A 26,438-nucleotide genomic window follows, 5' to 3' on the forward strand; every position below is an offset into this window, starting at 1 on the left:
TATGAGTTTGTATGTAATGTATGAATATAATATACAAGTTTCACTTTTTAAATGGAATTACTGAAATCAATCTACTTTTTCATGATATTCTAATTTTATGACCAGCACCTGTAATTGTTGTTGATTGCAGATGTGTCTAGTAGTTCCCATTGATTTAGCTTGGAAAGCGGGGAGAATGGCGCTAGGCTTACCGCACCGTGACGTCACTGCTGGAAGATGGCAGGAGGGAGGGGCTACTATATTTGGGCAAAAATGGCCGCTCCCAGACTCAGTGATCGCAACGAAAATTATTTGTATTTTTTTACTGATTAACGTATGTGAAGAAGTAGTTTTGTGACATATTAGTTTTAGGTGTAAATAATGATCCATTGATTATTCCTAACTGACTGGACTTTTCCTTTAAGCGTCCTCTGCAGTCGCTGCCAGAGCTTGGACTGCTACCATGGTAACGACAGCTTCCTGGTCCAGGAAAAGCACCATCAAGGGGACCAGTTCAGCAGCGTGTGGGAGGGAGGAGCCACCGACTGGGATGCGCCCAGAGTGTCGTCTCTCTATGTGTCTGCTGATTGGTTCAGAACAGGTTCCAGTTCCCCAACGGAAAACAGACGAGGTTCCACCAGGAACTCTAGGTAATAATCCACTACCTGCTGTGGTGTATATGTTCATGTTACCAGATCATCTGCTCGATGAGCCTCATGGAGACCAAAGGCCAGAAGCGAAGCTTCAAGGTTCAGGGTTTAGTTATGCTAAGTTCAAACCGCTAGCAGCAGAGGCAGCTCATTTCCATGTAAAGTCAATGGTTGACGCGAATCAAGGCGCAGCAAAAAGTCCTGCAGCGTGTTTAGAGCAGCAGGAGCAGAAGGAGCAGCGCATCATGAGCTTCTGAGCATCTGAGGCGCTTCAGAAGTAGCAGCTGCAGGAGTTGGAAACATTGAGCTTTAGCTGCTGGACGCGCCGCATCAACCAATGAGAGAAGCTAATCTGGGAGCTGGCAGGGAGTCAGACGCAGCACTGCTGATGCAGAGCGCTTTGATCACTCCTCTGAAACAGTTTATTAACGCCTAAATTAACTTCAAACGTAGAAACCTGCCGGCAGAATATGTTGGCTTTTATTATCCTGCTGCCTGCAGTTTGTAGAACAGACCTGAAAAACGCTAACATCTACTTCCAGCCGCCACCAACAGGAGGGGAAAACCCTGGAGAGGCGAGCGGGCCTGAGGCAGCTGCTGCTTGGGATTCCCAGTGACAGCGCAGCGCCGGTATGTGGGGGTCTGAGCGGCTCCCACAGAGAAATAATCTTTGAAGGCAGGATGATAATCTGGATGAACTGACTGCACAGACCATGTTTTCAGGAGGACTTTCTCACTTCAACATAGATTCTAACTACTTTCTACCCGCTGATCACAGCTAATATAGCTGCCATTGTTCCAGGCGGAGAAAGGATAGAGTAGCTCCGCCCACCGCGCATCAGACCCACTTTACAATCACTCAGCTAGAGCAGCAAAGATGCTTCAGCCGGGTCAGAACTTAACTGGTACAAGCATCAGAAATGAAGCAGCATGGCGTTTCTACTAGGGTTGTCAAAAGTATCGATACTCAAAAAAGTATCGATACTGAAATGTTGTATCCGGATACAATACTCATTTTCAAAAGTATCGAGTACCAGTCGCACCTAAACAGTCATTCATCTAAAGTGCAAAATAGAGGAAAATGCACTTTCTGAACACTGTGTGATTGAATAATTCTACGCACTTTTCAGTTTCAGACTTTTTTTGTAACAGTTGCAGCTGCTGAGAATTATTTTTGTTTCTTAACCGGTTTGGCTAGTGTCATTGTTATGTGTGCCAAGCATAGCCAAGGAAGGGAAACTTAATTTTAATTTTGTAAGTTTTTTATCAAGCTTGCTAAATACTGTGCACAGCAAACAACCTCAAAATGTTGTTCTTATTGTTTATTGTATTTATTTATTTATTGTATTTTAATTATTAATCAAAATATTTCTGTTGAAATTTTATCCTTGTGGTATCGAAAATGGTATCGAGTATCGAATATTTTCCTTAGTATCGGTATCGAGTTGAAAAGTTTAGTATCGTGACAACCCTAGTTTCTACTGCTCCTGCTGCTTTACGTCTGAACGTAGCACTAGAGGTACGGGGGGGGGGGGGGGGGGGGGGGGGGGGTCAGGCTTAGGTTCAGACCCGGGTCAGGGTCACGTTCAGGGTCGGGTAGAATTGCTGTTTCTAAAATAAACAGCAATCAATACAAACGCCTATCAAGGTTGGAATAAAAAGATGAGTGATTAAATATTAACACGGAGAATCAAAGCACTTCACTACACTAGATTACACTTCAGGGTCTTCATGCTTAATCATTACCCACAATCCACCTGGGACCAAAATTACCAATCAGCAAGTTAAGTTTCAGCAAACCCCCGAGCTGAACACCTGTTCAGCACTTAAATTGGAAAAATGAGAGCTAGACAGGTACACACACACACAGCCACACCGAGGGGCCTGCAGCTCCTCATCAATAATACATGGTGTGTGTGTGTGTGTGTGTGTCTAAGGAAGGTTTATATGAAGGTTGATTCTTTTGGACCTCCAGGATCTGATATCAAAGTTCTGCTCAGACAGACAGAACCGATCTGAGATGATTGGATCCCCATGAATCCCTGGAAAACCTTCAGCCTGGTTCCATCCTCATTAGGATCTGAACTAAACCAAACCACTGATCCAAAGGCCCACAGAACCATGTTAAGTACGCAAACCTTTGCAGGAAGTCCTGGAAAAAAACAAGCTTCTCATTGATGATGTCAGTAGTTTTACCTCATGTGGTTCTGATGTTCTCCTGTGATGGATCTGCTGATCTAACCTACATGAAGCAAGAACACTATCAAGCACAGATGGGTTCTAACCTGACTCCACCAGATGGATTTGCTCCGCATATCCATCTGGAAACCTTCCGTTGAAGTAATTTTGGGAAGGGGCCAAAATACTGGTTAGCTGATTGGCCTATGTTGGTGATAGACGGGCCAAATAAACCAATCAGATCAACCAAGCATATGACGTACTAACAGAGCGACGACGAAGAGGAGCCAATTGATAGATCAAACTCTTGCTGAAACCAGTGGGGAGAAGAGCAAAAACATCTTTTCCTCTGAGAAAAGCCTCCAGAGCAGTGTTTTGCTCTTCTTTCAGTGAAGAAATACTCTGTAATTCCCATAAAACTTGCTCGATAGCCACGCTAACGCTAGTTTCATCGGCTGAAGCCGCCATGTTCTTTAGACTGAACTGTCGCGCTTCTCGTTGCGTCACACCTCAACCCGCCTCAAAGCCAACGCTGATTGGATGTTCGTTTGGTGAACGGCTCCAGATTTTCTTTAACGGAGAGTCTCCAGACTGATCTGCGAGTGAAACCTTGAAAGCTCGCGAGATCTGCACAAAGTTCTGCAGGGTCATAGCAACATGCTGGTTCTGATCCAAACAGTGGAGGGAAGCGGATGATAAGCAGCCCAAAGAAATCTGTAGTTATGCTGCTTTAGGTTACAGCTGCTGGAAGACCAACTGACCTCTTTTCTCTCTCAGCTGATTTCACCCACTGCTCTATAGTTACGCTGACCTTCTAAGAGCGGCCGCTGACCGCCATCCAACCCCGCTGCAAGCTTAACTCCTAAAGCTCTGAGGGTTTTAGGAGCAAATGAAGTTATATATGTGAATTAAAGCAAGTTCAGCTCCCAAACTATACATCGGTAATACAACTGTTAGTATTTTTATAACAGAAAGGCATTGAAGTATATTTTTCAGGTGCCAAAAGTGCGAAAATGCATTTTTCCGCACATAAAAGTGAATCTGGTCAGACAAATATGCTGATTTACATTTTTGGAGACCTTCTGCATGAGGCAAAGCTTTTGCTTCTAAGATTTAGTTGTTTCATTGAAATTTACCAATAATATCAACAAACTGAATAGAAAATAAGAATAACAGAGCAGCTTATGGAACGCATGCTGCTTACATCACCTGAAACGATCGCACAATGACCTCTGACCCCTCCTTGGAAAGGTCTGAGCCTCTAGTTTCAGTTTCCAATGATGGCGGCCATTAGGGGGCGGGGCTAAGAATGAACATGTCAGGTGGAATTTTAAATCTCATTTTATTTGTTTAAACTACACTTTTGAAACATGTTTTAGAAATTTTAAAGCCTCCTTTTAAGGGCGTGTGGATGAAACACCATGTGACCGTTTTGTGCATTTCGATGAATAGATAAACATGAGCAGGGGTCAGTAGGGCCCCGTACCGGGCCCCCCGGGGTCAACAGGTTAAAGGAGCTTCTACGAAAAACGTCAATTAGAGTTAGCGGTTAGCAGCTAGCGCTGGCCACAGATCAGTGATGGTTTTAATCAACGTGTTGCAGCGTGAACTGAGTTGACCGTCACTGGATGCTGTGATCCGTTGCTGCAGAGTGTTTTCATTTCCGGCAGCAGAAACAGCTGATCAGGCATGTAAAATAAAACACTAGATCAGAACTTATTGGATTGTTTCCATCTCCTCTTTACTCTTTTTTTAAGTCATAATCCCATAAAGTCAGAATTAAAAGTATTTGAATGTTGCTGTTTCCTTAAAGCTCTTCCAAATACTAACTTCTAATAGTAACTTTTATTCTAATAGATGAAGAACAGGAAGCAGAATCATCATTTATTAACCCAAATGTTGAATCTAGGCGCCTCTGCAGACGTTTACATTGACACCAAACATACCTGGTGAGCTGCCAGGTGTTCAAAAGAAGGGGTCCCAGGGGCCAAAGGTCAAAATGTACTAGAGTTGAAGCCCCACCCCCCCCGCAACACACACCTGCGGCACCGCTGAACCCCCGAGGCCGTCCTCACACCTCGACCAGTACGGGCTCATAGGCAGGAACAAAGGAGCCCCAGCAGCTCCCCAACTGGCCCCTGCTTGGCCCCCTCCCCTCCCACCAACACAAACACAGTGGAGACAATAGCTGGGCGCCCCCAGGGGCCCCCAATGCTCCCTCCCAGTTCTTTTATATTGTTCCTCAGCGCTCGCTCAGGAGGAGCGAATGCTGCAAAGTCAGGGACTCGATTCAAAACAAAAACATTTCCCCCATCGGCGAAATAAACCGAACCGCAGAGGAAAAAACAATTTAAATATTTAATCAAGAGGCAGAATAATATGAAGCAGGTAAAGGCAGGGGCCACCATAGCACCACGTCATTAGCATGCCTTCAAGCTAGAACAGGCGTTAACTCTTCAACTTTACTGGAAATGATTTTTCTAGGTCTTTCATTTCTACCCGCAGGTAGATTTGTTCAACAGTGGTTTAAAACACATACATGCCCACATGCAATGTAGAAAGTAAAAACATCAGCAGGACCATCGGCAAATGCTGGTGCTGATTCTCAGTTATACAGGTCATAGTTGTTCCAAAAAAGTTAAAAAATAATCAATCCTCTGGACTTTGTTTCCAAGTCTGAAGACGTTTCTCTTCCATCCAGGAAGCTTTTTCAATTCAAAATGTCAGAAATAGCGTTTAGTTCCAGGCTTTATCCAGCAGCCCAACAAAGCCTGGTTTTAGTTTAGAACAACCAAATAGAAACTAAAGTGGATTTTCTCCAAACACAAATTCCCAGAACATTTAAGACCAAACAGACCCTTAAACAGAGACTAGTTCATCCTGAAGACCAACCCCCCCAATCTGAGCAGAGTGTCTGCAGGTCAATGCAGTGAGGAATGCTCTGATCTTTATATTGTAGAAACCAAACAACCTCTCCACAGACGCATGGCCCAACACAGGAGAGCGCCCTCCTCTGGAGAAGACTCTGCGCTACACCTACACCTGATGGACGGACATTCTTTGGAGGACCAGAATGTTCACATTTTGGACAAAGAAGACAGGTGGTTTGAGAGGAAGGAAGCCATCTATGTCAGGAAAGAAAAACCAACCTTAAAGTCGTAGGGAATCATATTTAAATGTCAAATAATTCTATCTTAAACATGTATATAAATGTTCTCTTCATCAGACTATATCATCCCAAAATTTTGAAAATTTCTATTTTTAAAAGAATCCTGTCTTAAAATCTGTTTTTTTCACGTTATCTTCTGCAGGCCAGTTAGTTCTACGTCAGCCTGAACACCTAAATTCGGCCAATCATATATCAACGGTCATCTGTCAATCAAATTTTTTAAGTCATAGCATCTTGATTCATGTGTCGCAGCTAATATACGCAACGGTTGGAATCAGAATCCTTTCCTTTCCCATTGAGTTCCGTCCCAGTGTTCACGGGGATGGACGTCTGTGTCTTCGGCAGGAGGCCTTAGTCCTCGAAGCGACCGACCTGGGTTCGATTCCGACCTGTGGTCCTGTGCCGCATGCTCATCTCATCCCCCTCTCTCATACACCCTTTCCTGTCAGCCTACTGTCAGAAAAACGAGCCGCTAGAGCCGTAAAAACTAAAAAAAAACATGTACGGCTGGAAGCCTTCTACACCAAACCAAGCTTCTGCCGCCCTGGCGTCCTCTTCCACAACATCTTCGTCCCCGCTTTCCTCCTCTAAATAAGAAATGTACGTTATAGCAGCCAGGGTTAATGTTAGCCCGTGATGCGGTCAGCTATTATTTAGAGACTATTAATAACAGGAGGTGAAATGCAGCTCCAGGCGAGCTATGAATGTGTTGATGTCATCAGTACGCTGCTGTTCTAATTGACCCAGATCTATTCTGCGTGCTCCCGTTCTCCCAGAGTCCAGACTTTACTGGGTTCTTCTCAAGAACGGACTTGGTGAGAACACAAGTCCGTATTCACGTTCTAGTGAATTGAGAAACGGCCATCAACCTTTTAATCAGTTTGCCTGAGCTACAGCGCCCCCATGTGTTCAGAAATGTCTCGACTCAACGTTCCACCTGGGAACTACCTGAACGTGTGTGGTGGGGGTGTGTGTGGGGTGGGGGGGGTCACCTTGTGCAGACGTCCCTCTCGATCTCCGAGGAAGGCGATGGTGAGTCCAGCCTCCGTTGCTGTGGTAACAGAAGTCAGCTGGGTCTCCAGGGTGACGGTGGGCGGAACTCCAAGGGGCACGGCGCTGGCGATGGGGTTGGGGGTGTGTTCCCCCCCACAGGGGTACTCAGACAGAGAGTCCTTTAGAGTGAATGGAGAGAGAGAGCCTGATGTTTACAAACACATTAATGCCCCCCCCCCCCCCGGCCAGATGCAGGCGGCTGTATTTGGGTCAGATTGCCCAGCAGCTGGTTGACTGACAGCTGCCTGCTGATCCGTGCGGATGATCCCTCCTCTCTGCTGCAGGAGGATCAAAGGTTCAGCCCCAGCTGAGCTTCAGGATGGCTCACATGTTGCAGATCAGTCTGATGCAACCTTTTCATCCCCTCACCATGATGCTCACACCTCCAACCTCCCTGCCTGAGCTGTTAGAGGACCGATGTCTTCATGGTTCTGATCAGATCACATCCTCACAGTATCTCACTCAAACGTTCTGGACTAAACTTTCAGCAAGTTTCATTTTGCTTCTTCTTCTGCTGCGCTGAGCGTCGATTAGTGAAGCTAACCGTGTTCACTGGAACATCCACAGGTTGAGACGCGTAAACTGCTGCAACTAACCATTATTTGCAAATCAATAATTTTTTTTATTAATTATTTAATAATCAGGTAGCCAAAGGTTCCTTAAAGAAGTTTTTTTTTTCACAAAATTAAACCAGGCGAAACTAAAAAATACATTTTCATCCTTTAATATTCTCTATCCAGAACTCGTCAAGTGGAAAAGTTTTAGTTGCACCTGGTTTCATTTTGTGAAAAAACTTTTTTAAGGAGCCTTTGACTGTGCGATTATTTATCAATTAATCGATTTGCAAAATAATCATTAGTTTCTGCCCTAAATGCTTTGCTTTTTCTATGTGATTGTCAGAATGCTCCTGCTCTGCTGAGCTGTTTCCAGTCGTCTCCAGATGATTCCTGCTAATGAACTTTTTTTTTCACCTAAAACAGCCGATACCCGTTTACACCTATAGGGGGCAGCACTGCTCTCTAAAAACAGGAATTCTTCCTCTCTTAATGGGTTCAGTATAAACATCTGCTGCTGTTATTCAGGTGAAACTATGAGAGACCCATCTATGACCTCATCACATGTGATGATGTCATATCGACGGGGCATCAGAGGGATTGTGGTTTATGCAGTTTAGATCCGGTTAGAAACAGGTAAGCTAATAAAATCAGTCCAGTTCTCACATCTTTACCTTCGGCAGCTTCAGACACTTCGACGACACGTAGTACTCGATGTACGCCACTTCATGCCCTCCGTCGTCTCGCCCCTCCTTCGTGTAACACACTTCCTGCGCTCGCCGCATCATGGCGTCCAGCTCCGTCATCCCATAGATACAGAGCGCAGAGCGGCTCGTCGCTACAGGCGTGGACGCCTGCCCTGCTGCCATGGCAACAAACAGCGCTGGTCTACCAGAGACGTTTCCGAGCCACGCCCCCTGGGCCAGGTTGTATCCCTCGCGGCAGAGCAGCGGCACCTCCACGTAGGAGTAGAAGCTGCGGTCGGAGGTGCAGAGCCGCGAGGCGTACGTGCGGTACTCCTTCTTATGTCGCATGTCCCGTCGGGAGAACAAGAAGTAGACGTGATCGTCGTGGACGATCGCCTTCACAAAGTGGTTGCTGTACTCGGAGTAACTTCCCACCACCAGTTTTCCAAGCTCCTCCTCCTGGGAGAAGGCTCTGCGGGGCGGAGTCACCGGGTGCAGGCGGCGGGTGGTGATTGGTGGGATGTCCCCGGGACCCCTGCTGGTGTAGCCTCTACCGACAAGCATGAGATGCAGCTCGCCGCCGGCCGCAGCCCCTTCCTGTTTGTTCTGGACGGTTATCACCACGCCGACCGTAGAGACTCGGGGGTCATTGGCCGCCACGTACTGAGTGTCGACGGGGTTGGAGGTCCGGTAGATGAGCTGAGAGACGTTGGACAGACTCCTGTTGAGAAACCAGGAAACGCATCATGAGACGGTCAGTCCAGCATCCGCTGAACCACAAATCAGCACAGACTCACCGCTTCTCACAGATCCCCTGGAACAGGGAGCCACAGACGATCAGGCTCCCTGGCTCCGCCCCCTGCCCCGGCTCCATTAGCAGCAGCTTGTTGTGGTTATGAGTGGGCGTGGCTGAGGAGCAGTCGTGATGATTGATCGGGGGGAGGCAGTCCGGGGAGTCCAGCTCAGGGCCGGTCCTAACCTCCGACACCACCTCCAGGTCAGGCGTCAGCTGATACAGGTGGTCGACTCCGCCCACATACAGACGCCCCGCCCCCGGGTCCAGCAGCAGGTGAGAGAGGGGGGAGCCATCCAGCTGGACCCGCTGGACGGAGTCGTCTGCAGAGTGGGAGGGAGGGAGGAGGAGGAGGAGGAGGAGGACTGATGAGGAGATGGAGGAGGCCAACATGGCAGCTCCTCTTTACCTGCAACAGGTGAGAAGAAGAAGAAGAAGGTCATCAGCAGATGGTTCTGCTAAAGTCGGATCAGAGAGCAGACAGATCTGAGCAGCCGGAACGTTCTGACCCAACCGCCGCTGAACCTGCGTGCGTGTCGGGGTCAGAGGTCAGGTTCTGCCTGTGCTGTTCAGGCGGTTATGGGAGGAATGGCGGCGTAGAAGCAGCAGCAGCAGCAGGCGGGGAACGGAAGCGGCGCTGACCTGAGATCAGAGCTACGCTGTGAAAAGCATCCACCCACAGAGTCTCTGAGCAGACATCCAGCCTGATTTCCTCTGTGGATCCAGCAGGAAGGGTCTGAGCAGAACCCGACCATGACGGCGTGCGCTCTGAGCGAGCGGCATCGATGATCCACGCCTCAAATGGGAAATATGGAAATCCACCTGAGCAGGTGAGCCTGAGCCCAGCAGGAGCAGCAGAACTCATTCACACATTTCTCCGCTTCGCATTTTCCATCTGACCGTCCAACTGTAGCTGCCTGTAGCAACGTTACCATGGCAACAGCCCTGTATCCACAGCAACACATCTCAACACCTCAAACTGGGATGTTACGGGACTCAGTTGGGGTGGTAAACTGGGTTAAACTGGTTCCATTCTTCCTGTAATGGCAGAACCCGGCTCTGACCTCAGGGGCCGCGGTTCTGCAGCTGAACGAACCGATCCGGTTCCAGAACCGGGAGCTCAACCTCACAGCAGAGAACATCAGGATCTCTGGTTCTCTCCCTCTTCTCTCTGTTCTTCTCTAAGTTCCTCCCGTTGTTGTTCTGGTAAGTTCTACAGGTCCATCAGAACCCGTAAAGTTTGGGTCTGTGCTGGAAACTAACCAGAAAGGTTCTGGTTAAAGAACCTGGAGTTCACGTCTCCATGGGAATCCTGCATGTTTTCAGGTTCATCCATAATTAATGGAGGAGAAGAGAGATGAAGGAACGATGTGGAGGTCAGAACGTGGGCAGAAGAAGAAGAGACAACAGAAGGAATCTGAACAGCAGAACGAATCTGGAACCTTTTTTCTCTAGAAAGAGCAAAAGAGGCAGAACCTTGAAGGGAGAGAACATCCTGAAGGACGGAACCTGAACGGATCCAGGGAATTCCCAGGACCAGAACCTCCATCTGAGGGTTACCTGCTGGTTCCTCTGGAGTAACTGGACCTTTAGTTGGTGAGGATGCAGAACCACCGCACATCAGCAGGGTTCCATCTGGACCATCTTTAATGGAACAGAAGGTCTGAGGTGCAGCTGCATGAAGAGCCACAGTCAAACACATTCCTGGATCGGATCAGTTCAGAACCGGGCCGGCCCAGAATCTCCATACCCTCCAGAACCAGCCTGGTTCTGATGGTTTGGAAAGACAAGAAAGCTTAGAGGAACTGAACCTCAGGAGGAGAAACCAGGTGCTGCTCCGAGCAACTGAACTTCCTGGCGTTGGTGGTTACCATGGTAACGACGATGCTGCAGCAGTTTACTCGGCTAATCCCTGCAGTTTTCTAAACTCCTCTTTTGTTTCTGCCCCCCCCGTATGTTAATGAGGGACAGGCTGCTTTCATCACAGAGAGGTGATGATTACAGGCTGCTTCACCTCAGGCAACCCCCCCCACCCCCCACACACACACACACACACACACACACACTATCTCTATGCTTTTTCTGCCGACTCCATCTTCAAAGAGCCAACACACACACACACACACACACAGCGCAGCTCCTCCGCTCTTCAATTTCTTCTCTTTGTTCATTTCCTGTCCTTCCCTCTCGGCGACTCCCTCCCACTGCGTTTGTTCTCGTCCTACTTTCAGTCTGCAGAGGAGCTTCACAGCTGCTTCTGTTCTGGGACCCGGTTCTGAATAGTTCCTGGGTTTTATTTTTTCACCAGAACCGTTCCCTCCTCTCCTTCTCCCTCCTCAGAGCACCACTGCACTACCACTGAGCAGGACACCAGCGGCAGGAACTGCCTGCCAACTCTGGTACCGGTCCAGGATCCGGTTCTACTGAGGCAGAACATCAGCCACACCAGGAACCAAGCACCTGCATAGAACCTGTCTGATCTGATTATAAACAGAACCCGAGTCTCTGACATCTATCAGAGCTACAGGTCCATATCTGGGGAACCAGGACCACAGTCAGAACCACGACCCACACAGAGAGAGAACGTAGAACAGTGGAGAGGAACCAGTTTAATTCTATTCAGTTTATTTCTATAGCTCCAATTCACATCATGTCATCTCAGGTCACTTTCCAGTTCACCAGATCATCCAGTCAGATTGATTCAAAGTTTTCTATCTAAGGAAAACCAGCTGATTGCATCGACTCATTGACTCTTCAGCAATCCCTCACACTAAGCATGCTTGTAGCGACAGTGGAGAGGAAAATCTCCCTTTGAACAGGAAGAAACCTCCAGCAGAACCAGGCTCAGTGTGAGCGGCCATCTGCTGAGGCCCACTGGGGTTCAAGGAGACAGAAGCAGACATAGAAAAAGAAGCATAGATACAAAAGGCAACTGTCAACCAGCTCCACAGGCGGCCCCGTCCAGGAAACACACAGCCAGGCAGACGAGCTCCGAGCCAGCTCCCATGTCAGAGGATGAAGAGAGCACATCCAGTTAGTCACAGTCAGAGAAACAGGACTACACTGGAAAACAGGCCAAGCTCCAACATCTAGAAACAAAGGTGTTGATGGCAGCAGCACAGCTGATATTTCTCTCCAGGATGGAGTCACAGCCAAACAGGAACAGACCAGATGAAGCTACTATGAGAAAAAGCAGAGAGAGCAGAACGTTAGAGATTGAACTAACAGATTCTGCAGAGTGGGAGAATAGAGAGAGAATGAAGCAGAATGATGAAAAAGGGGTCCCTATGTCCTCCAGCAGTCTAAGCCTATAGCAGCAGAACTATAGAGATAGATCAGGATAACCTGAGCCACTCTAACTAGAAGCTTTATCAAAAAGGAAAGTTTTAAGCCTAGCCTTAAAAGTAGACAGGGTGTCTGCCTCACGGACTAAAACTGGTAGTTGGTTCCACAGGAGAGGAGCCTGATAACTAAAAGATCTGCCTCCCATTCTACTTTTAGAAGTTCTAGGAACCACTAGTAAACCTGCAGATTGAGAGCGAAGTGCTCTGTTAGGAACATAAGGAACAATCAGATCTCTGATATCAGATTGAGCTTGGCCATTTAAGGCTTTATATGTGAGAAGGAGGATTTTAAATTCTATTCTGGATTTAACAGGAAGCCAATGAAGAGAAGCCAGGATAGGAGAGATATGATCTCTCTTTTTCATTTTCATCAGAACTCTGGCTGCAGCATTTTGGATCAGCTGAAGGCTTTTAACTACAGTTTGTGGACTTCCTGATAGTAAAGAATTACAATAGTCCAGCCTTGAAGTAACAAATGCATGGACTAGTTTCTCAGCATCACCCCTGGACAGGAGATTTCTCATTTTTGCAATATTCCTCAGATGAAAGAAGGAAATTCTAGAAACCTCTTTGATCTGGGATTTAAATGACAGGTCCTGATCAAAAATAACACCAAGATTTTTTACTTTATTATCTGAAATCAGTTTAATCCCATCCAAATGAAGTGACTGACTAATCAGCTTCTTTTTCAGAGACTCTGGTCCAAAGACTATAACTTCTGTTTTATCTGCATTCAGAAGCAGAAAGTTAAGAGTCATCCAGGTTTTTATGTCTTCAGACATGCCTGTAATCTATGTAATGAGTTAGCTTCATCTGGATTATAGACAGATATAGCTGGGTATCATCAGCATAACAGTGGAAATTAATCCCATGCTGTCTAATAACTCTACCAATTAGGAGCATGTATAAAGTAAAGAGAATTGGTCCTAGCACTGATCCCTGTGGTACTCCACAGGTAACCTTTGAGCATGAGGAAGATCTATCATTAACATGAACAAACTGAAATCGATCAGATAGATAAGATTTAAACCAGTCTAGAGCTGTTCCTTTAATTCCAACTAAATCTTCAAGTCTTTCTAAAAGAATATTATGATCAACTGGATCAAATGCAGCACTGAGATCCAACAGGACGAGCACAGATACAAGTCCATTATCTGAGGCCATGAGAATATCATTAGTGACTTTCACCAGAGCTGTTTCAGTGCTATGATGAGCTCTAAAGCCAGACTGAAACTCTTCAAAAAGTTCATTATGGTGGAAGTGATCGCAAACTTGTTTGGCAACTACTTTCTCAAGAATTTTAGATCAGAAAGGAAGATTGGATATAGGTCTATAACTGACCAAGTCATCTGGGTCAAGAGACGGTTTCTTAAGCAGAGGTTTAATTACAGCAAATTACAACTGGATCAAAGCAGTCTAAACCCGGTTCAGATTCCATCACTACCTCAGATGCTGCCCCCCCCCCTCCAGAGACAAACCAATCGATAGAGGAGTGCTAATGATCTTATTTTTAAAAAGATCAATCTTATTTATAAAGAATCCCATAAAATCATTGCTGCTAAGAGCAGGTGGAATGGACGGTTCAACAGAGCTATGGCTCTGGGTGAGTTTGGCAACTGGATTAAAAATATATCTTTTTGCAGCCCTTATGGATTCAACTAAAAGAAGAAGAAACTGAGGAGAGGACACCTGAGAGCAGAACCATTGCTAAGCCAACAGAACCCAGAGGTCTGTCTGTCTCGATGAGCTCAGAGACTTTGAGGGGAAATGTTTTGTCCACTGATAAGACAAACCAGAACATCCAGAGTAAAACTGCCTACAGTCAAACAGGGCGGTGGTAGTATGATGATCTGGGCCTGGTTCAGGACCTGGACAACCTGCTAGAACAGACTGGACCGTGGGTTCTCCTCGTCTTCAACCATCAGCCAAGCAGAACCGGTCCAGATTCTGAACTAGAGATCAGCTGATCAGGCCCAGATGGAGCCAACAGTAACTGGGTTCAGGTCACGGTACTATAGAGTATTCTATAGAGCACTTCATAGTATTTCATTTGGTACTTCAGATTACTCCTTACGCTACCACTACTACAAAGTACCACATGCAGTACTTCAGAGTACTCCATATTTGTACTACAAAATATTTCATACAATAATACAGATTTAAGCATACCACCTGCCAGAGTACTTCCTACTGTACTTCAGGATACTCCTTACAGTACTCCACCCACTACTTGTAGTTTCCCTCTTTGTTTCTCCTCCTTTGTCTGCCAGGATCCTACTGTTCTGAAGCGTTGTTGTGTCTCCCCGCCGTGATCTCATGAATATGTGTGAGTGTGTGTAGTATGTGTGTAGTATATGTGTGTAGTGCAGTGTTTGTGTGAAGTATTTGTTTGTACCGTAGTCTTCAGGGCGGCGGAGAAACAAACCCGTTTGAGCTCAGCAGGATTTCACTCGTCTCAGGATGAAAAGTCATTTTTTAAAAACATCTTCTAAGCGAGTTCTCCTCGTCATCAGGGTCCCAACAGGAAGTTAATTTGTTGCCGTGGTGACACCGATCAGTGCAGCAGGAGCTTAATGAATTGTTTAGAGGCAGCCTGTTTACATAGAGCGGGAAATGTTCGGGTTCTGGCTTTAAGAGTCTCAGGGTTCCAGTCGGTTTACTTTAGCATTGGTTTCCTCGCTTCCTGAGGTGGTGCGTTCAGATCATTACGGTTCTCAGAACCATTTAGCTGGAACCAGTCTAGCCTGGGAAAGATGCTAAGAAACACTCAGGAAGACTGACGGTTCTGACTTTAGGACAGTTCTCTGTTCACAGTGTGTCCTTCTTGCTTCTGGACCTGAGGAACTGAAATGGTAAACCTTAGCTAATCAAAACGAAGCACCAAAGCTGCAGTTCCTCTGAACTCTGGGCCCGATCCCAATTGAATCTTGTTGTTGATGCCATGTTGAATGAGATTCCTCTATGAGGAAAACACCGGATCTGCTGCAAGAAACCTTGATAACCTGAAGATTAGGTTCTAATGGAAGACTTCAACATCAGCGATAAAAACAAACAGGCACACTTCATCTCAGCTCCTGTCAGATATTTCAGGAGGAACAGAACGGGGTTCTACCCACCCCTGTCGTCAAAGGTTCCTCGTCCTGCCGCGGCTTCTTTTCCTACAATAAACTACATTTGTGCAAAACTTTTGCATGAGAGGAAATGCTTTCAGAACCAGAACTCTCAGAACTCTGGGCTGCAGCTTATAGGGATCCTTTTTGCTGCTCTAGTTCTTAGCAGCTGCTGCAGCTCTGAAGCTCCACCAGCTGAATACTGATCACTGCAGACATGAAATATTAATAACTACAAGACTTTGATACTATATACTCACACACACGGTCAGAGTGATGGAATCAGCATCAATATCATTAACGGCCATCAAACCTACGCATGTCAACATCTGCCCTCGGTCTGTGGGTGTGTGTGGGGGTGTGTGTGTGTGTGTGTGTGTGTGGGGGGGGGGGGGGGGGTTTGCACACAGATTCGTCTCCAATCATCAGAGTGACGGAATGTTTTTCCATCACCTGCCTCCAGCACATTTACACCTTTCCTCTGGAGATGTTGGCGCCCCCTGCAGCCTTTCTGAGGAAGGGCCCTTAGATCACACGATGCTCTTCAAGCAGTTGTCATGACAACAAACATACGGATAAGTCAAAGAAAAACACTGCGGTAGAATCGTACAGGCACTGCAGTTCTCAAGAGAGTTTTAGCTACTGAGATACAAAGTCAGAGATCGACCGGAATGTAGGATCGGGTCTGCTTTACAGAACCAAAGGAATGTTCCAGGTTCTCCTTTAGAGCAGCTGAACTCTGAGCCACACTGATGCAGATCCTTAAGCCATGGCAGAAAATGTAGCGGAACATCCACTATGGTATATATATGAGGCCCGCCCACACCTAACTCCCCACAGATGCAGATAGTATTACACCGCCCATAGTGGAAGCTGAAGAACAAGCCCCGCCCACCATTGTAGTTAACATCTAAAGCCTGGTTTATGCTCAGCAAACAAGTCTTCTGCATGAGTCTCGAAGTTAACGCAGATGTCCCATCGCGAGTTGATATTCGCATACGAGTATCAACTTTCCCTCCGTTCTACTTTGCTAGAAGGTCACCCCTGATAATGTGACCCATCAAATCGTGGCCTTTGCGGTTAGAAAATCTCGTTTCACAATATCGCGATATTATTGCTAATGCAGTTAATCATTCAGCCCTATTCTACATCCGCTCTACACTGTGCGTATTTCCTGTTTGGTACCTAATGGCAGAAACTCTGGCTGTGGTGCCGTCCACAACGTCTGGCACACCTCGGACACTATCGCTAGTTTGTAGCTCTGTGCGGCAGTCTGTTGGTTTTCACCCGAAACCAAAACACGCAGCTCTGATCCAACAAGACTAGTTTACGTCAATTGATCTGACAGCCGTCTACTTTCATGCTCCTATTGCAGTGGAACATGCTTTCTCAGGTTTGGGCAGGTCCAGGTGCTCCCACTCAGCCTCTTTCTTTTGCCGAGGGTGTTTACTCTGTGCGTGAAGGCGTCTCTCCTCTCCAAACGTCAGGGATCAGGGTTCTTCCGTACCTGGACGACTGGCTTCTTCTCGTCCCCTCTCAAGCAAGAGCCTATCTGGACACATGCCAGCTTCTTGCCCATATGTCACAGTTGGGCCTCATATTAAATTTGTTGCATCTCAGTCATCCACTACCCGCCAGGTAGAGCGATGTGGGGCATATGATTTGGGACCCCTTTGGTTGAGCAGAGGTGGATATGTTTGCTACAGAAGCATCATTTCATTGTCTTCTGTGGTGTCGGGTGGATTGAGCCGGGATGAACAAGCTCATCCCTGGTCTTGGGGTTCTCTTGTACGCTGTCCCACCCTTCTTGCTTATTTGGCCTACCTGAGAGAGGGTTCTCAAGGAGGGCTTCAAGCTGCTGCTGGTGGCTATAGGGGATATGGCCAATGGCACTCTAACCCTCAAAGAGTCCAGCTATGGTATGGCCACTGGGAGGATGACTGACTGTTCAAACTCTGTCTGGGGGAAATTTGGCAGCAATCTCATGTCATCTTTTCTCCTCTACCTCTGGTATTGATGGTCCCATCTGGGGTTCTTCTCCCAATGCTGCTTCCTCTTAGTATCTTCCTAGAGTTCTGATATTCATATGTTAATCCCTTTATTGGGGAAAATCATTCTCTGTATTTTGACCAATCCCCTTGGAGAGCAGTGGGCTGGCATTGTGTGTCGGCCAGTGAGGTTTAGCTCAGAACCCAAAGGGGATCGAACCGACTACTTGCAACCTGCTCTAACCTTATAGGCCAATTCCCAAATTGCATTATCCACCTGGATTTTTTTTTCTCCAACAAGAGTATGTAATCTGGAACTAGCTGACTGACAATATCCAACATTCTGAGTGAGGTTTGGAACTTTGTGCTTGGAGCAACGTTCCCTATCCTACAGCTTGTTAAGGTCAGCAGCTCGTTGAGGCCAGCAGCTCGTTAAGGGTCCTCCTTAGAACATCCAGCTCCACAGTATGTAATGGTCTCTGCACTGATTGTAACCTGATCACTCAGTCCATTCACCTGCTCTGCTCCACCCGTCTGCAATCAGCTCTGACTGGAGTCTCCTGTTTCCATCAGTATATAAACCCCATCAGACCAGTCCTCTGTGCCAGATTATCTCGTGCCAACCCGGTAAGAATAGTCCAGCATCTCAAGAAATATCTGTTTCTCACCCGATCTGTCTCCTGATACCGAGCCTGCCTGACCCCCGTCTGATTCTGCCTGCCTGAATATCCTCTCTGCTCTGCCTTTGGATCCCTGGATCTCTGAATCGTTCTGATCGGACTCCCTGCTCCCCTCGCTCTGGATCACAAACTCGGAAAAGCTCCGCTTAAGTATCAGCCTTCCCCTCCTGGATCACGAACTGGTAAACCTCACACTATCTGCCAGCCTGTCTGCCTGCAGCCTGTTTGCTCCAATCAGATCCAGTCCCGCTCTCAAAGCAACCTGTTCAATAAACTGTTCAAACATCACTAACCTGTCTTGGTTTATTTGGATCCAGCCTCTGTTTCATTACACAACATACAACATACATAACATACATAAGGCCATTTCTTAATACACAAGAATGCAAGTATAGACTCGTGTTCTCGCCAAGTGTGTTCTTTACACGTAGGAAAGTATGGACTCAGGGAGCTTGCAGAGCAAATCTGTCAGTTGGAACAGAAACGTACTCCTGACGTCTGGAGCTGCATTTCACCTCCTGTTATTAATCGTCTTGAGATAATAATGATTTAACAAAAATTTCCTCCGTCCGAGCCAGCAGTACTTCTCACATGGCTATCCAGAGAGAGGGAAGCCGCAGACGGGCTAACGTTAGCCCTGGCTGCTGCAGACGGGCTAACGTTAGCCCTGGCTGTTGCAGACGGGCTAACGTGAGCCCTGGCTGCTGCAGAACATCCTGAGGAACCTGCTGACCGGACTTTTCCATTATGTTAAAAGTTCTCTATTCTGTCACCGTTGTTCTAAAAAAAGTACGTCTTAAGATCATTTGAGGCGAGAATATTATACTTACAGCATCACCATATGGCCCATTTATTGATTTAGTCCCTATTTAAAGCAAGTTCGGATGTTGAGAGGACTGTGGCAACCAGCGGAGCTCTGAGGCTAACCGCAGCGTTAGCCCATCTGCAGCAGCCAGGGCTAACGTTAGTCTGTTAGCCCATCTGCAGCAGCCAGGGCTAACGTTAGCCCGTCTGCAGCAGCCAGGGCTAACGTTAGCCCGTCTGCAGCAGCCAGGGCTAACGTTAGCCCGTCTGCAGCAGCCAGGGCTAACGTTAGCCCGTCTGCAGCAGCCAGGGCTAACATTAGCCCTGGCTGCTGCAGATGGGCTAACGTTAGCCCTGGCTGCTGCAGATGGGCTAACAGACTAACGTTAGCCCATCTGCAGCAGCCAGGGCTAACGTTAGCCCTGGCTGCTGCAGACGGGCTAACGTTAGCCCTGGCTGCTGCAGATGGGCTAACGCTGCGGTTAGCCTCAGAGCTCCGCTGGTTGCCACAGTCCTCTCAACATCCGAACTTGCTTTAAATAGGGACTAAATCAATAAATGGGCCATATGGTGATGCTTTAAGTATAATATTCTCGCCTCAAATGATCTTAAGACGTACTTTTTTTAGAACAATGGTGACAGAATAGAGAACTTTTAACATAATGGAAAAGTCCGGTCAGCAGGTATGAGCAACGGATCATTATCTTTACCTAAAACTAATACGTTCGCAGTGATTTACGAATCTAGCATCAATCAGTAAAAAATAGAAAAGACGTTTTTCACAACATCTTCTACTGCTTTTCAGAAATGTTCCAAAGAACCGAGATGTTGCTCTGCGAGTTTAGATTTGGATTATTACATAACACAGCCAGGGGTTTACAGCTGTCCATTAACGCAGTAATTGGTTCATCTGTGGATCGTTTTAACAACAGTCATATTTTTTGTAACTTTACTTTTCTAAATAAAATAATGTTTGGAATTTTAAAAGCCAAAAACTTTATAGCAAGTTTAAAAATATTTTTGAACAGCAAAAAAACTGTTTAAACTGCAGCTTAATTACTGCTGGTTGGATATTCTTTTAGCGATTGGCATGTTTTAGAGTCTGTGTATATTAGTCTAGGTTATAATTTGATTACCAAATGAGTTAACGACCATTAAAATAATCTGATAGATAATCTCACAAGTTGTCTCAGCTCTCTAGATGCCTCACCACGAACCGGATGGAAGGTTAAAGAAAACACTAAACATGGAAATTGCAAAGCGTTTCCACTGTGAACCGCCACGTCTTCAAAGGTTCTTTTCCATCAGAAACAGCAGATCTGAGTCCAACAGAACATCCTGAGGAACCATGAAGAACTGATCAAACTCCAGAGAATTCCTGATTGAAAAGAAACGTCAATCACAAAGAAAAACGCACCGGTGGAAGTTTTCCTCCTGATCCTCTGCAGCTGGAGGCCCAGTTCTGGTTCAGGTCCGGTTCTGATAATCTGAGCTCAGAGCGTCTGACTCTGAAGTTGTTCTGGTTACCAGAGGAAGTCAGGAGATGCATCAACTTCACACCTAAGAAGCTTCTAGCGGCCGTCAGGAAGCAGCTCCTGCAGAGCAACATCACACCTCAGTGGAGCTGCTTCCCCTTCGCTTCTGCAGCGCAAACACCTAGAACCACACGGAACTGCCCAGAACCACCCGGAACCACACGGAACCACCCAGAACCACACAGAACCAGCTGCAGAACCACAAAGAACTAGCTGCAGAACCAACCACCTGTTTACCTCCAGAGGAACCAGAACCAGCTGCAGAACCAGCTGCAGAACCAGTGCCATGTTCAACTCAAGAGGAACCAGAACCAGCTGCAGAACCAGCTGCAGAAGCAGTGCCCTGTTTACCTCCAGAGGAACCGGAACCAGCTACAGAACCAGCTGCAGAACCAGTTGTAGAACCAGCTGTAGAACCTATGCCCTGTACACCTTTAGTGCAACCAGAACCAGACAGAACCAGCTTCACGGAAACCACATTTACCAAGCAGAAACCGATTAAACCAGAACCTCACGGTCAGGTGACCCATCAGAACATCTTCCAGGAGCTACAGAACCATTTAAGAGTTCTTTGTTTAGAGCCTAGACTGAGTAGAACGGACTGACAAGTTCTGCCTCTTCCTCAGAGTTTTCCACAGCTGAATGGGACCTTTCAAAACAAAAGCAGATCCAAACTCTGTAGGGTGGGTGGGGTGAGGGTGGTGGTGGGGGGTTGGCATGCAGAACAACCCACAGAAACACAAAGAGAACCGACCGCAGACACACTGGTTCTGTTGTTCTCTGTCAGCGCACTGAGTGACACGGACAGCTGACTCCATGCTGCATGACCTTTCAAAATAAAAGCTCACAGAGTCACTAATTAACTCAGGTCCTCGTTAACGACTCAGCTGTCAATCAGACCAATCAAAGAACGAGAGACATTGACAGAGACTCACAGAGAGAGAGAGAGAGAGAGAGAGAGAGAGAGAGACTCACCTCCGCTGCTCTTTCATTCCAACAACAGACTGAGACGGAGAAGGAGAGGGCGTGCGAGCAGCTGTCATTGTTAGGAGAAAACGAGAGGGGCGTGGTCTATGCATGAGGGGCGGGGCCAACGCAACATTTGAAAGGAGAGCGGGGAGGGGGGCAGAATATCTGAGACCGCACCCCTCTGACTGGCCCAGCTGGAATAGAACCTCTGCAGAACCAGAAACACAGTTCTAACCCAGTTAAACCAGTCCATATCCAGAACCAGCAGAACCAGAACCTGCTCTTAATCTTCTAGTTAACCAATGAGAGACAGAACCAGAAAGACATTCAACATCAGCAGGAGAACCCGAGTGGACCGCGATGGAACCGGCCGGTTCTGGTCCCAGACGGCACCCATTGGTTCTGATCAGTCAGCTGTTATCCATGCTACTTTCAGCCGGGTCGCTGTCAGCGGATTGGATCCCGGCTGGCGGGCCACAGCAGGTGAGAGTTCAGGTTGTCACGGTAACCGCCGAATGTTTAATGTGACGTGAAGAGTGTGAGTGTTTGTCTGCATCACATCAGGGGCCCTCATGCAAAATTCATCACACAGGGTCACCCCATCAGATACCAGCGGGTCCTGAGACGCCTCCTGGATCTGGACCAGAACCAGAACCAGAACCAGGACCAGTACCAAGGTCCAGGACCTGGGCCTGATTCCTGCAGAATGTCCTCACAAAGACGGCATGGCGGCGGCGTGTGTGAGCAGCTGGTGTTCATGATGTGATTCCAGATTTCTGCATTAACGTCAGAAACGTCCCTTTTAAATTCACCCCCCCCCCACGAGCTTTCTCTACAACAAGAGAAATCTAACAACACAAAGTGGGCGGGGCCAGTATTTTTCACCGTTTAGCAACCTTCCAACTTTTCCATGTTTACAGCTGAACGGTTCCAGAACCAGAACCAGAACCAGAACCTGCAGCTGAAGCAGATCTTCAGCTTCACTTCTAACCATCATGAGATGCAGGAACCGTCCATGACTCCTGCTTCAGGCCGCCGTCCACCATTCCCTCTGGAACTGTTGAGGTTCTGTAGAACCCAGCGGTACCGATCCCAGAACCAGCTGCAGAACCAGCTGCAGAACCACCTGCAGAACCAACCACCTGTTCACCTCCAGAGGAACCAGAACCAGCTGCAGAACCAGCTGCAGCTGGTTCTGCAGCGGTCCCAGAGTGAGAACCCCACACTCTGAAGCCGGATCCGGACCAGTGTCCCCCGTGATGAACAGAACCAGATGCCGTTTGTGCTGCAGAGCTGCAGGCAGTCATTATTAACTCACACCCTGAGGGGGAACCGGCCCGCAGAGGGAACCTACTTCAGGACCCCCCCCCCTGCCATTAAATCTGCTGCTGCAGGATGGAGGCTCTCCTCTCCTGTAGAGCTGAGTGGGTGTGGTCTGGTGTTTCAGGTATCTGAGGGTTTGGAGCAGAAACAAAGGATGAAGGACGAGTGAAGGGGGGGTGCATAAAGGGGGGGCTGCGGAGCGTGAACAGCAGCTCGTTCAGACCAACCAACCAGCTGCAGCAGCGGCTGCGGGGGAGGGGAGGAGGTGAAAGGTGACTCTTAGTAATTGAGGAGGAAACATCCAATCAAAGTACTTTATTCGTCGCTCGCCGCCTCGGCTGGTTCCAGAGGAACTACAGGAACCCAGGAGGGACAGAAACCCGTCAGCTAATTGAGGTTTATTAAAGTCATCTGTCTGAGTTACAGAACCTGATTCCAGCCGACAGCTCCATGCAGCCAATCAGGAGCCGCTCTGGAACCACAGGAAAGACAGGTTTGCAGAGGAGCTCCGCTAATGTTCTCCTGGTTCTGCTCCTCAGGTTCTGCCGGGTCCATTTGCTCAAACAGAGATGATTTTAACCTGAAATAAAGAGGATCTGAAACCAATGTTCCGATCCGTTTGGATCCGTATTTTACTAAACAGAACCACAAAGAGCAAGACAGCAATAAAAATATTCTGAAGCAGGTATCAGAACCCGACCCGGACCTGGATCCTGAGCCCAGACACTGCATCACCTGTGGAGCCACCCAAAGCACGCTAAGGTCCGGCCAAACCGAGGAACCAGAACCAGAACCAGCCCATCATTATCAGGGCCTGCGGTCGTCTCACACGGAACCTTTTTGTTCATTTTCTTTTTTTTTGTGCGCCGTACGGCGTTGGCTTCTGTCCCACAGATTTGGGTTTTGGTTCAGTCTCCATCTGCCTTGAAGGTCGCCTCTGAGGTCAGGCAATGAATCACTTCCTGTTGACCTGGAGCTGGCTGGAGGGCGGTGAGAGGAGACCCTCATCAATCACTGAAGGTCTAATGAGGCTTCAGCCGGTTCTCATCTGAACGGATCGGACCACTTCATTTAAGAACGCTACAGGGTGAATGCTGGCCCGATGGTTCTGGGTTTTAAAGTTTGCTGGCCTTCAGGTTATACCTTCAGCTTCTTCTAACGGATTTTTTTCTAACCCCGGCTGAAGCCTGGAAGACAAAGTTCAGGGCAAAGGCTGTGGTTCTCAGCACAGTTTTTCCCTGATCTGTGACTGAAAGAGATTCTGAGACACAGAACCAGAACCCACTGTGGTTCTGGTTCTTCTGAGTCAAACATAATGATCTGGTTTATCAAACTGAACCATATCAGGATCAGGAAGTGGTGCGTACGGAACAGAGCAGCAGAATCTGTCAGAACCGGCCGACACAGAACCAGAGCAAAACAGGGCTTAGAAACCTGAAACAGAACCAACTGAACAGAACCCAGGAATGTCTGGAATAAATCTGTAGAGGAGTGGAGGTGTCGACCCGCAGAGAATGACAGAGATTTCAGAGACTTGCATCAGCAGCTGACAGAACTTCACTCATCAGAACCTTTCATCAGTCTGATGGGCTTCAGTGTGACCTGGATCTGAGCGGATCCGTTCACTTTAGAACCGGGCCACGTTCCATATGTGACCCAACCACATTCGACCTCTAATGGACCAGGTTCAGCTCCTGACCGGGCCATGTTTAGATCAGGGCGGTATAAAGGATTAACACCTGAGCCCTACAGCCAATCGGACCGCAATCAGAACCCGTTCGATGGAGAGGTTCTGACAGAACAACGCCACTTACTCAAAGCTTCCCTGTATAGAACAAACTGACCCTTAAACTGGAAAACTCTAGTTGTGATCAGATCCTTGCAGAACCTTAAAACTGTTTGCTGCAGAACAGAACAGGTTCTATTTTGGTTCTGTTGAGTAGTTGTTGAAACTGATGCTGGTAAATAGGCCACCCAGTGATTTAAAGCCCATTGAAGCTGATGTCTCACACACAGATTAGGCTGCCATCCCCCTTTTTAAATCTCTGCAGTTAATCTGATGGTTGGAGCTCAGCTAACAGATGACGTACAGCTGGAACCCGCATCGAGGCGCACACACAGCTGGAACCCGCATCGAGGCTCTCCCGCAGCTGGAAATCGCATCGAGGCCCTCAAGCAGCTGGAACCCGCATCGAGGCACTCCTGCAGCTGGAACCCGCATCGAGGCGCTCACACAGCTGGAACCCGCATCGAGGCCCTCAAGCAGCTGGAACCCGCATCGAGGCGCTCACGCAGCTGGAACCCGCATCGAGGCGCTCAAGCAGCTGAAACCCGCATCGAGGCCGTCAAGCAGCTGGAACCCGCATCGAGGCCGTCAAGCAGCTGGAACCCGCATCGAGGCGCACACACAGCTGGAACCCGCATCGAGGCTCTCCCGCAGCGAGAACCCGCATCGAGGCACTCCTGCAGCTGGAACCCGCATCGAGGCGCTCACGCAGCTGGAACCCACATCGAGGCGCTCACGCAGCTGGAACCCGCATCGAGGCGCTCACGCAGCTGGAACCCGCATCGAGGGGCTCACGCAGCTGGAACCCGCATCGAGGCGCTCACACAGCTGGAACCCGCATCGAGGGGCTCACGCAGCTGGAACCCGCATCGAGGCACTCACACAGCTGGAACCTGCATCGAGGGGCTCACGCAGCTGGAACCCGCATCGAGGCACTCCCGCAGCTGGAACCCGCATCGAGGCTCTCCCGCAGCTGGAACCCGCATCGAGGCACTCCCGCAGCTGGAACCCGCATCGAGGCGCTCACGCAGCTGGAACCCGCATCGAGGGGCTCACGCAGCTGGAACCCGCATCGAGGCACTCACACAGCTGGAACCTGCATCGAGGGGCTCACGCAGCTGGAACCCGCATCGAGGCACTCCCGCAGCTGGAACCCGCATCGAGGCTCTCCCGCAGCTGGAACCCGCATCGAGGCACTCCCGCAGCTGGAACCCGCATCGAGGCGCTCACACAGCTGGAACCCGCACCGAGGCACTCCCGCAGCTGGAACCCGCACCGAGGCACTCCCACAGCTGGAACCCACATCGAGGCACTCCCGCAGCTGGAACCCGCATCAAGGCGCTCACTTAGCTGGAACCCTCATCGAGGCTCTCACGCGGTTGGAACCCTCATCGAGGCTCTTACGCGGTTGGAACCCTCATCGGGGCACTCCCGCAGCTGGAACCCGCATCGAGGCTCTCCCGCAGCTGGAAATCGCATCGAGGCCCTCAAGCAGCTGGAACCCGCATCGAGGCACTCCTGCAGCTGGAACCCGCATCGAGGCGCTCACACAGCTGGAACCCGCATCGAGGCCCTCAAGCAGCTGGAACCCGCATCGAGGCGCTCACGCAGCTGGAACCCGCATCGAGGCGCTCAAGCAGCTGGAACCCGCATCGAGGCCGTCAAGCAGCTGGAACCCGCATCGAGGCGCACACACAGCTGGAACCCGCATCGAGGCTCTCCCGCAGCGAGAACCCGCATCGAGGCACTCCTGCAGCTGGAACCCGCATCGAGGCGCTCACGCAGCTGGAACCCACATCGAGGCGCTCACGCAGCTGGAACCCGCATCGAGGCGCTC

At 48.5% G+C, this 26,438-nt stretch overlaps 1 protein-coding gene across 1 annotated transcript in view; it reads right to left on the minus strand.

The window, feature by feature from the left end:
- The window catches only part of plxnb3 (plexin B3), an 86,847-nt gene that overhangs the window by 43,406 nt on the left and 17,003 nt on the right, over positions 1-26,438 (minus strand). Inside the window, exons 2-4 of the mRNA XM_038298426.1 lie at positions 9,067-9,471; positions 8,258-8,990; positions 6,969-7,148 (exon numbers count right to left, since the gene is read on the minus strand). Coding sequence (XP_038154354.1) covers positions 6,969-7,148; positions 8,258-8,990; positions 9,067-9,455 — 1,302 coding nt within the window. The 5' untranslated portion in view covers positions 9,456-9,471. The remainder of the gene's footprint in view (positions 1-6,968; positions 7,149-8,257; positions 8,991-9,066; positions 9,472-26,438) is intronic.

Source organism: Cyprinodon tularosa, unplaced genomic scaffold (assembly GCF_016077235.1).
Source record: "Cyprinodon tularosa strain WSP-4 unplaced genomic scaffold, ASM1607723v1 ctg407, whole genome shotgun sequence".
NCBI lineage: Eukaryota > Metazoa > Chordata > Actinopteri > Cyprinodontiformes > Cyprinodontidae > Cyprinodon > Cyprinodon tularosa.